This window comes from Myxocyprinus asiaticus, chromosome 22, assembly GCF_019703515.2.
Source record: "Myxocyprinus asiaticus isolate MX2 ecotype Aquarium Trade chromosome 22, UBuf_Myxa_2, whole genome shotgun sequence".
NCBI classification, from domain to species: Eukaryota; Metazoa; Chordata; class Actinopteri; order Cypriniformes; family Catostomidae; genus Myxocyprinus; species Myxocyprinus asiaticus.
The window spans coordinates 39,446,487-39,461,889 of NC_059365.1; the positions used below are offsets into that span (position 1 = coordinate 39,446,487).

General features: G+C 38.4%; 1 protein-coding gene across 2 annotated transcripts in view; it reads left to right on the forward strand.

Annotated features, from left to right (window-relative positions):
• The window catches only part of psd2 (pleckstrin and Sec7 domain containing 2), an 82,135-nt gene that overhangs the window by 28,226 nt on the left and 38,506 nt on the right, over window positions 1-15,403 (forward strand). The window contains exon 1 of one of the 2 annotated variants that reach the window (XM_051649278.1): window positions 3,493-3,815. The exons of the other annotated variant lie outside the window; for it this stretch is intronic. Within the exon in view, the coding sequence (XP_051505238.1) occupies window positions 3,766-3,815 (50 nt within the window). The 5' untranslated portion in view covers window positions 3,493-3,765. Of the gene's footprint in view, window positions 1-3,492; window positions 3,816-15,403 lie in introns of those variants that run through there. 2 annotated transcript variants of the gene reach the window in all.

Consider the following 15,403-nt stretch of genomic DNA (forward strand, 5'->3'; position numbering starts at 1 on the left):
GTCGCCGAATAGGCCCGCCTGGGAAATGGGGGCAGCAAGGAATCGTGTCTTGTCGGCCTCACCCATCTCGACCAGGTTGAGCCAAAGGTGGCACTCCTGGACCACTAGTGTGGCCATTGTCCGCCCGAGAGACCGCGCCGTGACCTCCGTCGCTCGGAGAGCGAGGTCGGTCGCCGAGCGCAGTTCCTGCATCAATCCCGGGGCGGAACTACCCTCGTGCAGTTCCTTTAGCGCCTTGGCGGACTTGCAGGAGAGCCATGGCGTGCAGGGCGGAGGCGGCTTGTCCAGCGGCACCGTAGGCCTTGGCCGTCAGAGACGACGTAAACCTACAGGCCTTGGAAGGGGGCTTTGGGCACCCGCGCCAGGTGGCGGCGCTCTGCGGGCATAGGTGCACCGCGAGCGCCTTTATCCACCGAGGGATTGCCAAATAACCCTTGGCCGCCCCACCAGAGGGTAGTGAGAGCGGGGAAGCCTAAAAGATCGGGACCGGGCAGTAAAAAGTGCCTCCCGTGACCTTGTCAGCTCTTCATGCACTTCCAGGAAGAAAGGAACGGGGCGGGGCGTGGCTTTGAGCGGCGCCGCGAGCCCAGGAACCAATCACCGAGCCGCGAGGGTTCAGGGAAGAGCGGTGAAATCCACTCTAACCGACGCTCGCGGCTGCTCGGGAAAGCATGTCGTCATCTCCGCGTCAGCCTGTGACTGGGCGATCGACCCCGAAGGGAGGAGCCCAGCTGAGGCTTCCGACTGGACGAGCCCGCTCTCTGATGCTGCGCTCGAGAGCTCATCACTTTCGTGGGCTCCGAATAAGAGGTCGAACTCGCCATGAGACGAGCCGGCGGACTCACCCGGAAGCCCGATCGGGGCAGACGAGCGTGCTGGGGAATGGGAGGTCCGCGGGGGGATACCCGGTGGAGGTGGTCCCATTGGGGTCCCCAAATCGACCCCAGTGCTAGCCGCGCTGGCCTCAAACCCGTGGGTAAAAGGACCGAGGCGGGAGCCTCTGGGGTGGCTCGCTTTCTTACGAAGGCGAGCCGCGACCGCAATGATGCCATGGACATATTCTCGCAATGAGAACATGACCATCCATGAACGCTGTCTCCGCGTGAGCAGTGCCCAGACACGAAAGACAGTGATCGTGACCGTTAGAAGGCGAGAGATAACGAGCACAACCAGGAATAACACACAATCGGAAAAGCGTCTTTAAAAAGACGTTCCGTGCGTACGCTCTTTTAGAGAAATATATACTCTTTTAGAGGGGAAAAATGCTCTTTCAGAAAATATACTCTCTAGTTTTTCTGCCGAAGCGCCCAGGGGCGTTCTCTGCAGTGCACCAGTGCAGAGGGGGGAGAAGCCGCTGAAATGCGCCGTCAGATCCAGCAGAGGTGAATGAACAGTAGTATTCAGCTCAGGGAGCATGACCTTCGGCTCAGAAGAGAAAATCTGAATGAGTGGTTGCATACCAGCTCCTTTTATACCCGTATGTTCGGGGGAGTGGCATGCAAATACCACTCGCCAATTTTCATTGGCCTTTTATCAAAGACCAGAGGTGTCTCGGGCTCCCAAGAGTGACCCCTAGTGTCACTACATCGACACCAACGTCGAGTGAGTGACAGATAGGGAACATTAAGTTCACTTTTACTTTTTTTTATATCCTTAACAAGATTTACCTTGTACCACTGCTTTTCCCACCAGAAGTCATGAAATGAGCCATGCCACATATCCCAAAGTAAAATCCTCAATTTAAAACCTCAGAAAGATAAAGGGATAGTTGACCCAAAAATTAAAAGTCTCATCTCTTATTCACCCTCATGCCATCCCAGATATGACTTTCTTTCTTCTGCTGAACACAAACAAAGATTTTTTAGACGAATATCTCAGCTCTGTAGGTCCACAAAAGTCAACAGGGTCCAAAACTTTGAAGAACCAAAAAACACATAAAGGCAGCATAGAAGTAATCCATAAAACTCAAGTGGTTTAATCCATGTCTTCTGAAGTGATCTAATCTGTTTTGGGTGATAACGGACCAAAATAAAACTCCTTTTTCACTGTACATTTTGCAATTTCAGTCTACAGGAACGATCATGATTTCAAGCTCGATTACACTTACTAGTAGAGTTCGCAGAGGGCTAGATGGTACTGGGAAATATAATTGAGCTTGAAATCATGATTGCCAAGGAGACTGCTGATGTCAAGATTTACTGCAAAAAAAGGACTTAAATATTGATTTGTTTCTCACTCACACCTATCATATCGCTTCTAAAGACATGGATTAAACCACTGGAGTTTTTTAGATTACTTTTATGCTGCCTTTATGTGCTTTTTGGAGCTTTAAAGTTTGCCCCCTTTTGACTTGCATTGTATGGACCAACAGAGCTGAGATAATCTTCAAAAAATCTTCATTTTGAAAAAATAAAATAAAAAAAGTCACATCTGGGATGGCTTGGCAATGTTTGAGCCAAATCTACCCCCTTTGACTCTGTCTGTCTGTATAGAGTACATTAATAATTTAAGTTTCCAAGTTGAAACTACACTTTAATGCTAACCTTAAAAAATTGTGCTCTGTGTTGTAACATCTAAATTAACTGGTTTCATTCAAGTCAAAATTATTATTTAACATCACTGAATCAACCTGAAACAAATTAGATTACACTATCAAAACAAATTTTAGGGTTAGATCAAGTATTAATAGCTTGAGTGTCAGTTGTAGGTTACCACTTTTTACAGTGTAACAAGGGCCTCACAACATGTGCCACATCATTTCTTATTCCTCAAAATGTACATTCTGAAGCCTCATATTAATATCTATTGAATTTATTATTAAAAATACTAGTAATATATTTATTTACTTTTTACTATTTTATTTAATAGTTACTATTCAAAAATGACTGGTATCGATTGTTATTTATTGTTACTGGTAACAAGCTGCATTTTTATTTTATTTGATTTGATTTTTTTTCAGTTGAATTCTCTGGTGGTTCATACAGTATATCAGCTATTTGCTTCTGACTAGTTCTAGTATCTATTCCAAATGTTGCTAGTAACATTTTTACTGGAAGTATTTTAAATTTAACAATCAAGTAGCCATTTTGACTAGTCATTACAAAGTATTAGTTAGTTACTTGCCCTTGTCAAAAATCATAAAGGAATGTCAATAAACCTATCACATACTGGAACCAAACATTATTATTTATTTTCAATGTATTAAGTCTAGTTTTCTAGTCATTTTTATTGCTTATAGCTGCTATTAGTTTACTAGTATTAGTGTTGAGGATTACATCTTAAACTGCTTGACACATCACACATAGTGAGAGATAAAGAGAGGCAGAGCTCCGATAAAAGGCGCACTGGTGTGAGAAATGAAGGAGAGACCAGTCAAACGGGCTCCGATCCAGATCGCAATATGGAAATGTGAGCCAGCAGGACTCATTCAGTAATTCTCTTCAGAGCGGCACTCTCCGCCCCCTTCCTCTTCTGTTCCGACTTTTAGGAACTTCAGACTGAAGTTGCCCTTTGCGCAAAAGCGCGCAGATATTCGGTGTGAATTAGTCGCGATAAAACTTTTATCTATCGAACAACATTACGCGGAGACTCACAAAGCAGAAACGCCCATTTTTGCCGTAGCTACAATGAAAACGTAATTAATTTGGGGGGGAAAACCTGATTACCCAATGCGCAAACCGCCGAATGCGAATGGATTTGAACGGGGTTTTCCCTCGCGAACATGTCTCGCTCCGCGCCGGACTGATGTCTGATCTCCGGTGAAAGATGTGGAAAGACGAATACGATGTCCATTTCGACCTTCTTTTGGGAATTCTGTAAGTTCTCTATCATTTGCGTTACTTTATTTCACTTTTAAAGTCAGAAAATGGTAATTATATATAAAATAAGTATTATTTTGGGTCTATAAAGTGTGTTTATTGTTTGAAGTTACGAGCCTTATATTTTAATTTCATTTTGTAATCTGGATATATGCATGTTAAGTCATATTTCTTTGAAAGTTTGACCTTTATACAGTTTTGGATCTGATTGTCATTTGGTGCCCTTTGGTCAATATTTGTGGACACATCTGATGGTCAAGGTCGTTTTTCCACTGCTAATTTTCTCCCTATAAGGCGTTTGTTACAGTGTTATAGATACTGGAGCTAGTTGCCACATTTTACTCCATTTAATATTTCTCTATGTAGTCTTTATACAACAACAACATCAACAAAAAGTTAAAAACCTGTTCAACATTTAAACCTTTATTGCCCAGGAAAAAGATATAGTTCATTTAACACACATTGACCTTTTGTGACAACATGCCCATTTATTACCACACTGCTGTATATGGGGTTAAATAGCCTATTATAGCTTTTCAACAAAATGTATACAGTAAAACAATTTTGAAACACAGCAAAAAATGAAAAAAGATATATACAAAAACATCAAACCATTGTTTTGGCCAACAAAAATTGTAATGTAATAAACTGAATAAAATCACGACAAATAAAACACATATGACAACAAAAACCTTGTCCTAAAGACAGTTCAACCTTTCTTTTAAAAACTTCCTTCATTATATAGTTGACTCCTGCCTGAATGTATGCCAGTGTGGTTTTACTTTGTTACCCAAGAGCAATCACAAAATATGATGACAGTGGAATTTTAATTTGGAAGAATTTACAAAGATTATCCTCATTTAAGCTTTGAACTAGACGTTTGAAACAAACATACAAAACCATTGCTGAAAGCATTGGTGTAATTGTACATTTGACTCATAGTTACTTCTTCACATTATATGTGCCCCATGTGTCTTCCCTATAGTTAGGTATTAAACTCTTATCTTTGTCTTTTAAAGTCCACCTTACATTTTTTGCCCTTTTGTCTGGAAACTTTTATAGTAAAATACATAGCCTGAGGGCCCTTATTGTGTGAATGTGTGAGAGAGTGAGTTTTGGTTTTGATTTTGTTGTACCTGAAAATGGTTTAAATCTGTGGTCTGATCTAATATATTCATTTCTGTCCAAAATGGGGGTTTTCCTACATTTTTGGATTTGTATTTGTATTTTTGGCACACTGACAGGGACACAGCGATTCCCTCATACCTCAACACACCCCTCTCAGACAGCATCACTGGCAAGTGAGTCACAGACAAGCAGTCTCATGTTTATTTTCCTGCCGGGCTCAGCAGCAGCAGCACAAGTTCATACAGAAACACAAGCTGCTGGGTTCATGTAGGATCACTGTTATCAGCACTACGATACTCACTTATAATGTTTATCTGTCCTCTAGAGCTGCCGTTAGCTAGGCATCAGGCTGTGATTTATATTTAACCAATGATGTCTCCAACCTGGGTGTCATAGAATCACGTAACTATACCTAGATTTTTACAGAATGATTTTTTTGTTGTACGTATTGTGGCAGTTTCCTGGTGAAATGAACACTAGAGGCCCTACAACAACAACAATTACTTTATTCACTTCCATGCAAATCACAAGTAAAATGGCAGATTATCAGTTCATAAACACTTACTTTTCACCCTGTTCCTTACATAATACTTGTAAGGTGATACATTTTAATGGATGCATTACATAACAGACTACATTTACAAGCTTGTTTGACCGTGACCGTTAATTCATTGTCGGGCTATGTACATATGCACCATACAGATGCTTTTGAAGAGTTTAAATTAATCTGCATTTATTTTCACGTTTGTTGTGATGACTCATTTCCTCCTGTAACCCTATAGGTCTTCAGTAATGTCCCCTCTCAAGTTCTTTTAGAAATCAATAACACAAATCTGCTCAATCTATCATTATTATTGATCACAGGCATGAGACATATTGCTTTCCGATGGAGTTTGTTCAGTCATTAGGTACACATGACCTTTGCAGTTATGATGAACAGACCAGCTGTTTTGACATCTGACCACTGAATGAGTCGCTGATGTGGGGTGCGCTGGACCAGTCAGAGGGTCTCCGATCTAATTCACAGCTGTTTCTGTGCAAATAAGTGCTGTCAAAGGTGTGAATCATATTTGTGATGATTCAGTGAGTGTTTTGATTTGCAGGAAGAGGGGAGATTGTGAAACCTAATCCCAGATATCCTTTAAGGGGTGATCACACTGCACTTTGCGCTCCATTCACTCCCATTCAAATGCATCCGAACGCGGTAACTTGGAAACGCAAGCTCATGCGAAGAAATTTTGTACTCCACTGCATGCAGGAGTTCAAGTTTGCCATTGTTTAATATTGTGGACAAGGCTAAATCACTAAAATCCATATATAAAAGGTATTTGAAAAGTAGCAAACATAAATGATGAGGGCCTGGTAAAAAGTTTCTAAATCAGTTTTTATGTGAAATTCATATAACAAAAAGTTTTTATTTTTTATTTTTTTTATCTGTTTGTTTTGATGAAAATCAACCCCTGGGCTATAAAATGGCCAGCTGAAGTTGAAGAGACACCCACATGTTTATTACACAGCTGTCTGGAATACTTGATTCTGATTAGGCAATCGTGGCATCCTGCGGTAAATATTTTTGTGCAATATTAAACTGTAAAATTTTCCATTGTCACAGGCAACCGATTTCCTACATAGGTGTGCTAGTTTTATGTCTTTTGTATCTATTGTATCTCAAACATTGAAATTATTTCAATTCAAATCAATATTTAATTTCCATTTAATTATTTATTAGGTAAATATCTGTGTAATAAGCAGATCAACATACCGTCAGCCATTATTATCGCAAAATAAACAAGACCCTGATCACCCTGTTGGGGTTTATTGTGCAATAATGACTGCCTGACTGTACATTATCCGTATTTATTAATATTGTCCTTAAATCTCATTCTGTGCTGTGCAAGAGGCTGTAAGATTTGTTGGGGTTTTGCATGGGCATTGTGGGTAATGTTAATAAAGGGGCCATCTGCTTGGGAAGGACACAAATTACACCCCACTTTCTCTCCCCGCCGGAACACCAGGTACTGCTGAAGCCATGACAACCAACACATTACCGTCCCTTTTGCAGTTTGGAGCTAATGCAGTTGTGCAAATCAAATTATGCAAAATCTTGACTCATTCGCAATGGAAATTACAGCCATTGTTTATTCAGAAGGCTGCATATGCAGAGTCGAAACTGTTGACCAGTAAGCATATGCCATCTGTATTTCCAGTATGTTACTCATTTTATCCACACGCAGAGTGATGACAGCATCATTTTAATGCACACCAAAACGATTCCTCTGTCTTTATCTTTTGCAACTCATTTGACTGCAGAAAAACATGTTTTATGCATACAGTTGCTCCAAATAGTATTTGGACACTTAAGGCACACTAAAAAATGTATGAATGTAATTGCAGATAGATAACAACATATCAAACCAAGTGGCATTTATTTTAAAGAAATAGAGCACAAACACTTAAAAAAAAAAACAACCCAAATATTTCATGAAATAAGTTTCTTAAGTTTCAAATTATTAAACAATAGGTAATTTTTCCAAATTAGGACAAAAGTTATTTGAAGACTTTGTGGTTGTCAAACCTTGTGGAACATGCCCATAGTTAATTTGGTGAATTACATCTGAATTTAGGATACCTGTGAGAACTTGTGGGGAACTGATTTCATTTATCCACTAAAATCTTAAAAGTAATGTAGGGTGACCAGACCTCTCCATTTTCCAGGGACAGTCCCGGCTTTTGGTGGTCTGTCCCCGACTGGAGCTGTCCCCAGAAATGTTCCTGTTTTTCCTGAGTGTTCAAAACAGCCCGCTTAGTGAATTATATCACATGGCAAGAAACTTAGCCTGAGCAGCAAAGCCTCCCATGTGCTGTTTATTTTGACCAACAGAGGGGGCTGCTCGCTAAAGCAGCTTCAATCCATTCGTCTTCACTGATTACTTGGTCGGGCACGGTTTTGCCATTAAGAACTGGACCAAGCAATTGAAGAGAATTATCACATAATGCTATCTTATGACATCTAAACACTTTTACTATAGTGCATGTCTTGTAAGGTGATACATTTTAATGGTTGCATTACATAACAGACTACATTTACAAGCTTGTTCGACCGTGATCAAATTGTGTGGTAGCTCAACTGATAAAGCGTTGCACTTGCGATGCAAAGGACCAGGTTAAGACTCCTAAAAATCATGTGAGTTGACACGTGTGCCGAAAGTGTCAAAGAAGAATCACAAAATGACGTGGTTGCTTCATCCTTCATCTCACATTTTCTTTTAATGACACTATTGGTTAGGTTAAGGTTTAGGGTAGGGAGGTCAGTTTTGTTGATTTAAAACTTGATAGAGCGTTAACCTGAAAAACCTCATCTGTTTAGGAGAACATTTAACTGAACCACAGAATATAATTTTGCAAAAATGTCAACACAGTCACATTATTTTAGGGTTGTTCTGTCACAGATCTATTGTCTATGAATATAAAAAATTTGTACCATGGTAAAGTGATGGTACAAGTTGTGATATTTGGATATTTACCATGGTACTGAATGTTCACTGCATTCATGAACCATGGTATTTACAAGGTATTCATAGATACTTATATTAAAAAGTAATGTTAGATGTTAAAAATAAAACTTTTTTTTTTGTCCAAAAAAAAAAACATTTTCAAGCAATAAACATTAAATAAACATGAAAATTAAATAATAATTAAATAACAAAAATTAAGCCCATTTGGGGCTAGCTAGTTTTGGACCAAATGTTGGATTATACTCATCGGTAAACTTAAATTTAGCATAAATTAAAGAAAAATATTTGTTTGATATTTAACTAAATAACAGGGTTGAATGGTGGAGCTTGGCAAATGCAGTCAATACAGCAATCTGTTTAAAAACAGGGAAAATGAAAATAGATTATTTACTAGGGCAATCAATCCTTTTTAAAAAAAATCAAATTAATGACTTGACATGCCGATTAATTAATTTAATTAATCACAATTAATTGACTACATCAATATTTTCTGAGAAAAGTCCCAAAATAAAGAGAATACTGGACCAGGCAATTGAAGAGAATTATCATCATTGTTATAAACTTCAAGGTAAGGCGCATACTAGCTATTTATGATATAAAGTTATATTGTTATGTATTTTATAATAGGTTCTGAATTCGGTGTGGGATTGTATTGAATGTTTGGCCTTCATAATGCAGGAATTCCCGCACAGACCACACAAACTATAACATGCTGGATAAAAGTAGTCAAATTTATCCCCGCAGATGAACAAATAAAATCAATAATTGTATCTTTAATCAGTGTGTGTTGTGTATATCAGCGCTATCGGCCCACCACCCCCTCTCCCTCCCTCCCGCACTAGTAATATCACACACTGAATAAAGGAAGCACCTTCTCACATATTTGCTCATTTGTTGTTTTAACATATACCCAAAATACATTTCAAAGATGAATATGACATTAATAACATGGAAAAATAAATACAAATGTATAATATAATATCTGCATATAATATACAGTTAGTCTGTACATCACAGCATAGATTACATTGCGCCTTGCAGGGAAACAAGTGACTGAAAATTAGCACCATAATGCATAAGACTTGATCAAAATAAAAGGTAGTAATTAAGAAAAACAGGTCCATATGAGATACGCAAACAGTTAGGTAAAATAGTATTATGATAATAATAATAATTATTATTAGACCACAAAAAATGATCAACTTTACCTCATCGTTTGAATTTCAGTGAGACAAAGGCTACAATATTCAAAAGAGCATGATACACCACACCGTAAAAATTATTTTCATGATTTGATAACTTTATATTTTTTGCCAAATCAACTTAGATTCACTAATGTGTTCAGATAACATAAGAATTTGTGTTTTTATTGAGTAAACTAATGGCACAATGGCAATGCACTGATATAACGTAAAAAAAAATAAATAAAAAATAATTATATATATATATATATATATATATATATATATATATATATATATATATATATATATATATATATATATATATATATATATCAAAATTTTAAGGCAAACAGGTTACTTACACTAAGTTAAACCAAAATAATTTCTTACAGTGCATAATTAAGCACATTACCACTTTCACCATGGTCAAAATACATAAAATCCGATGTGTCTCTTTTCTTAATAAGTAACATGAAATTTCAGTGACCTATTGACCATTGAAATGTACTTGAAATGTACCCGTTTTTCATTTCAGAAATCTGGTCACCTTAAAGTAATGGCAAAAATTGCTCAGAAAAGTGTTAGTTCTGAGAAATGGTCTAGTATTGGTCTATTAAGATATTTTGCTTCTAATACAATACAGTGGGGCCACTGTGTATGTTTAAGTTTGACACTTTGGGATGGCAAAAATACAATGCAATAACTCTTAAGACATGTTATGCTTTTATAAAATTTTAGCTACATACCGTAACCAGACAAAAAATTATAAATAAATCATATCAAAAGCTTAGTGTCTGCCACATCAGTTTTGGGTAGTCTGACTCACTCAGGTTCTGCATTCTCTGGGGCATAGCAGCAGACGCTAACATTCCTCATCCCAAATTACAGCTTCATTTAAAGAACACTCTAATGAGCCACTCACCTCCTTCGCAGTAATTGTACACATCAAGATTTTAATTAGTTGAATTAGATTTGCTGTTTCTCGCTTGGTAAAAAGATTGAATTTTCCTCAAGATGGTCTTTGCTACCCATTTGCTACTGCTAATTGTAGGAAGATTTTAAAGACTTGGATTGGGGGCTTATTTCAGTGAATGTGTACAGAAATATGCAATTTCATAAAATTATTAAAATATACAGTATATGTATATATTAGGGTGAGGTTATCTGTTAAAAAAAAAAAAAAAAAAAGGTAAACTATTGCAGACCTGTTCACCCTGATGAAAAAATCAGGTTATACCTGCTTTGTTTTTAGAACATGGTAGTTTTTTTTTTTTTTTTTTTTTTTGGAAGCTGATTAGACCAAGGATTTCCACTTTGCCAAGGCGAAAATTGGTCTACCAGTGTTGATATTTGCCCCAGCTGGTAGTCCAGCTAATATAAACAAGCTTTCATCAGGTAATTACCATTAATGAGTAGCTTTGACCAACTATAAACCATATAAAACCATCTGTGCTACCACCATCAAAACCACCTATGACCATAAATGACCAGGTTCGCCCAGCTAGAAATCATTAAAATCCAGTTACCACCATCCAAACCAGCTTGGACCAGTTAATGAGCACAAAGTACCAGCTTTGCCCAGCTAGAAACCATTACAAACCAGTTACCACCGTCCAAACCAGCTTGGACCAGTTAATGACCATAAATGACCAACAAGAAACAATGTAAAACCAGATAACACCGTCTAAATCAGCTTTTCACCAGCTAATGACCATACATGACTAGCTTTGTCCAACTATAAACCATGTAAATCCAGTTACCACTATAAAAACCAGCTTGGTCCAGGTAATGACCATAAATGATCAGCTTCGCCTAGCTAGAAACAATTACAATCCGGTTACCACCATCCAAACCAGCTTGCACCAGCTAATGGCCATAAATGACCAATTTTGACCAACAAGAAACAATGTAAAACCAGCTTACATAATCTAAAGCAGCTTTTGACCAGCTAATGACCATAAATGACCAGCTCCACCAAGCTAGAAACTATTTGTGATGACGAACAAGGGTCAATGTAAAACATGCTACCACCATCTAAACCAGTTCTGAGCAGCTAATGACCATAAATGACCAGCTTTGCCCAGATAGAAATCATTAAAATCCAGTTACCACTATCTAAACCAGCTTGGTCCAGGTAATGAGCATAAATGACCAACATGAAACAATGTAAAACCAGCTAACACTGTCTAAACCAGCTTTTGACCAGCTAAAAACCATATAAAACCATTTATGTTACCACCATCAAAACCACCTATGACCGTAAATGACCAGCTTTGCCCAGCTAGAAACCATTACAATCCAGTTACCACCATCCAAACTAGCTTGCACCAGCTAATGAACGTAGATTACCAACTTTGACCAACAAGAAACAATGTAAAACCAGCTAACACCATCTAAAGCAGCGTTTGACCAGATAATGACCATACAGTAAATAACCAGCTCCACCAACCTAGAAACTATTTAAAAACAGTTAACACCATCTAAACCAGCTTGGACCAAATAATGTCTATAAATGACCAGCTTCACCCAGCTAGAAACCAGGTTAACACTGGTTACCACCATCCAAACCAGCCTGGACCAGAAAATTACGATAAATAAACAACCTTGACTAACTACAAAACCATGTGAAACCAGCTACCACCATCCAAACAAATTTGAGCCAACTAATGACCATAAATGACTAGCTTTGCACAGCTATTAGCCATTAAAAAACAGTTACCACAGCCTAAACCAGCTTGGACCAGCTAATGACCATAAATGACCAGCTTCGGGTGGACGGGGAGGTGGAGGGTTTCAGAGAAAACTCTTGCAGTTTGCTGCATTGAAACCAGTTTACCTGCAAACTGAGAAAATTTCAATGTTAGTCAAAGGACCTATCAGCTTATTCCTTTCGAGCCCATTGACTTGACATATCACATGTGAGCAAGTTGATTGGCTAACAGATAACAAGTTCAAAGAACCTATTAGCTTGCACTAATCAGATTTTCATGCCTGAACTTTGTCATTTCAGTCATGACAACTCTCGGAAAGATTTAGCATGTTAATGTTGGTATGACATATTGATAGGATATTGGACTTGGAAGACTAGATCTACTACGCTGCTGCTGCTGAGCAAGTACGGAGACTTGCTACTGCTAGAACATACAGAGACATACTGAGTTAAGCATCTGGACATGCTGCTGCAGCAAAATAAGAAAAGCACAAGACATGCTGCATCAAGCATGTATGACATACTGCTGCACAATTAGACATAAATACAATCCCTCAACAAAGCAGGGAAGCTGCACAAATGCACAAAACAAAACACAATCCAAACAAGCAGATCTACCACCAAGACTTGTGTATTGCTGCTGCTTCGAAGAGCCATGTGCACAGAGTGTATGCTAGTTAGGTGTGCCTTGGCCTGCCTGGCCAAATGGCATAACGCTAATGAACTAAATCTCTGTGTGCCTGCTCCTGCTTGGCCAAAAGACTTGACTCATAATGTGTATCTGGACCAGGAAAGCCCAGAGCTTATTTAAAGTGACTTGGCCTATGTGTGAATTTATTTTAACTAATGACCTAAGATAGCAATGTGTGCCAGTGCCTGATTTGGCTACGGCTTACCTTGATAAAGATGCGCTTCTATGTGTCATGGCCATAAGTAGACCTTACCATACAAGCTGATAGAAGAAAAAGCCAGCTAATGACCATAAATAACCAGCTTTGCCAAGCAAGAAACCAGGTTAAAACCAGTTACCACCACCTAAACTAGCTTTGACCATCCAAATACCATAAATTTCCAACTTTGCTCATCTAGGAACCATTAAAAACCAGTTACCAATGTCTAAACCAGTATGGATCTGTCACCCTGCTTTGACCAGCTAATGGCAATAAAGGAACAGCATCAGGCATAGATACCATGTAAAACCAGCTACCATTTTAAGTTGAATTTAGCTGGATTTTCTATCAAGGCATTGATGGTAGGGGTGTGACGATACACTTAGCTCACGAGACAAGATGATACACGATACTGGGTTCACGAGAACGAGACGAGACTATATTTTAACACTATATACACTACTGGTCAAAAGTTTTGAAATACTTATTCTTTATTATAATTTTTTTTCCTTCACATTTTAGAATAATAGTAAAGTCATCAAAACTATGGAATAGCATAAATGGAACTATGGGAATTATGTTGTGACTAAACAAAATCCAAAATAAATCAAAACTGTGTTATATTTTAGCATCTTCAAATTAGTCACTCTTTGCCTAGAATTTGCAGACATGTACTCTTGACATTTTCTCAACCAACTTCTTGAGGTATCACCCTGGGATGCTTTTTAAACAGCATTGAAGGAGTTCCCATCTATGTTGGGCACTTATTGGCTGCTTTTCTTTATTATTTGGTCTAAGTCATCAATTTCAAAACTTTTTTTTTTTTTATTACATTTTAGTTTAATAATGAAATAAATTAATATGGTGGCACAATTATATTTTTGTCTACAAAACTAATTTCAAACATTTAAGCATACGCCTTCAGATCAAAAGATTTTTAAGATCATGAGAAACATTTCAGGCAAGTGTTTCAAAACGTATGTGTATATGACTGGAAAAATAGTCTTTTATTCGACTGAAAGTCACAAAATGCAAAACAATGTAGGTGCATTTTGAAATGTTTTAACTAATCATTTTGTAATGAATGTCACTTCAGTTCTACTTTCTGAGAATGAATTATCATATGCAGTAAATGACAGAACAGTATGCAAGCGCTGTAAAAGGTTTTGCCACAAACTCAACTGACTGGCTTCTCTCCTGTTTGATTACACATGAGTCTCTTCAGACCTGGTTGATTTTAGTTGAGAGCTGCGGTGGTTCTGTAGGTGTCTTTGCATAGTGCTTGTGTTAGCCGCGGTGTACGGCACTATTTTCTTACAGTGCTTACATATTGGCTGTGTCTCGTTTGGAAGGCTGAATCCTCCGGAGGTCGCATTTGTCGGCCGCATATGTCATCGAAATTTTTTTTTTAAATGAGACAGCCTCGATGATGTATGCGGCCAATAAATGCGACCTCCGGAGGACGCAGCCTTCCAAATGAGACACAGCTTTTGTTCATGTCTTGTCTGTCACTCTGTCACCATTTATTGTTTCCACCGGGTACCTAAAATGCTGCCACACAAATGATTTAAAAGTGGCGGTGGCATCTTCTATGCTAATTTCACCCTCACACTCCGTCATGCTGATATCGTGAGACAGCTTTTCACCTCAACGAGAAATATCGTCACATTTTAATAGCGTGAGGTCTCGTGGCACGAGATCTCGTCACACCCCTAATTGATGGCTATTCCATCCCGATCTCACAAGAGTTCGGATTCATACCAATTTGTATGAAATAGTAAGAGTTATACACCCACAAGTGAGTGATGCTTCCCTTGTGTCCTTGTAGTTCCTGATGTGGCGCATGTTTCGTGTTAATCCAAAAACTGTGTTTCTTGTAACTTTAACCCCTAACCCAAACCCCATCCCTAAACCTAACCATAAAGTTTAACACCTTACCCTGCCCAGTGTGTAAACATAAACATAATATTAATGTTAAAAGACCTAATGTGTAATACGGAAGAAAGTCACACTTTCAGGTCCCGAACACGTGTTGGTTGATGTATAAGTTGTACATTTTCATACGAATGAAGACGTACAAATTGGTGTGAATTCGCCACCTCATAGTATTGTGTTGAATACTTATGAGACTATGGCTATTCTTTCTCCCTTTTTTTTG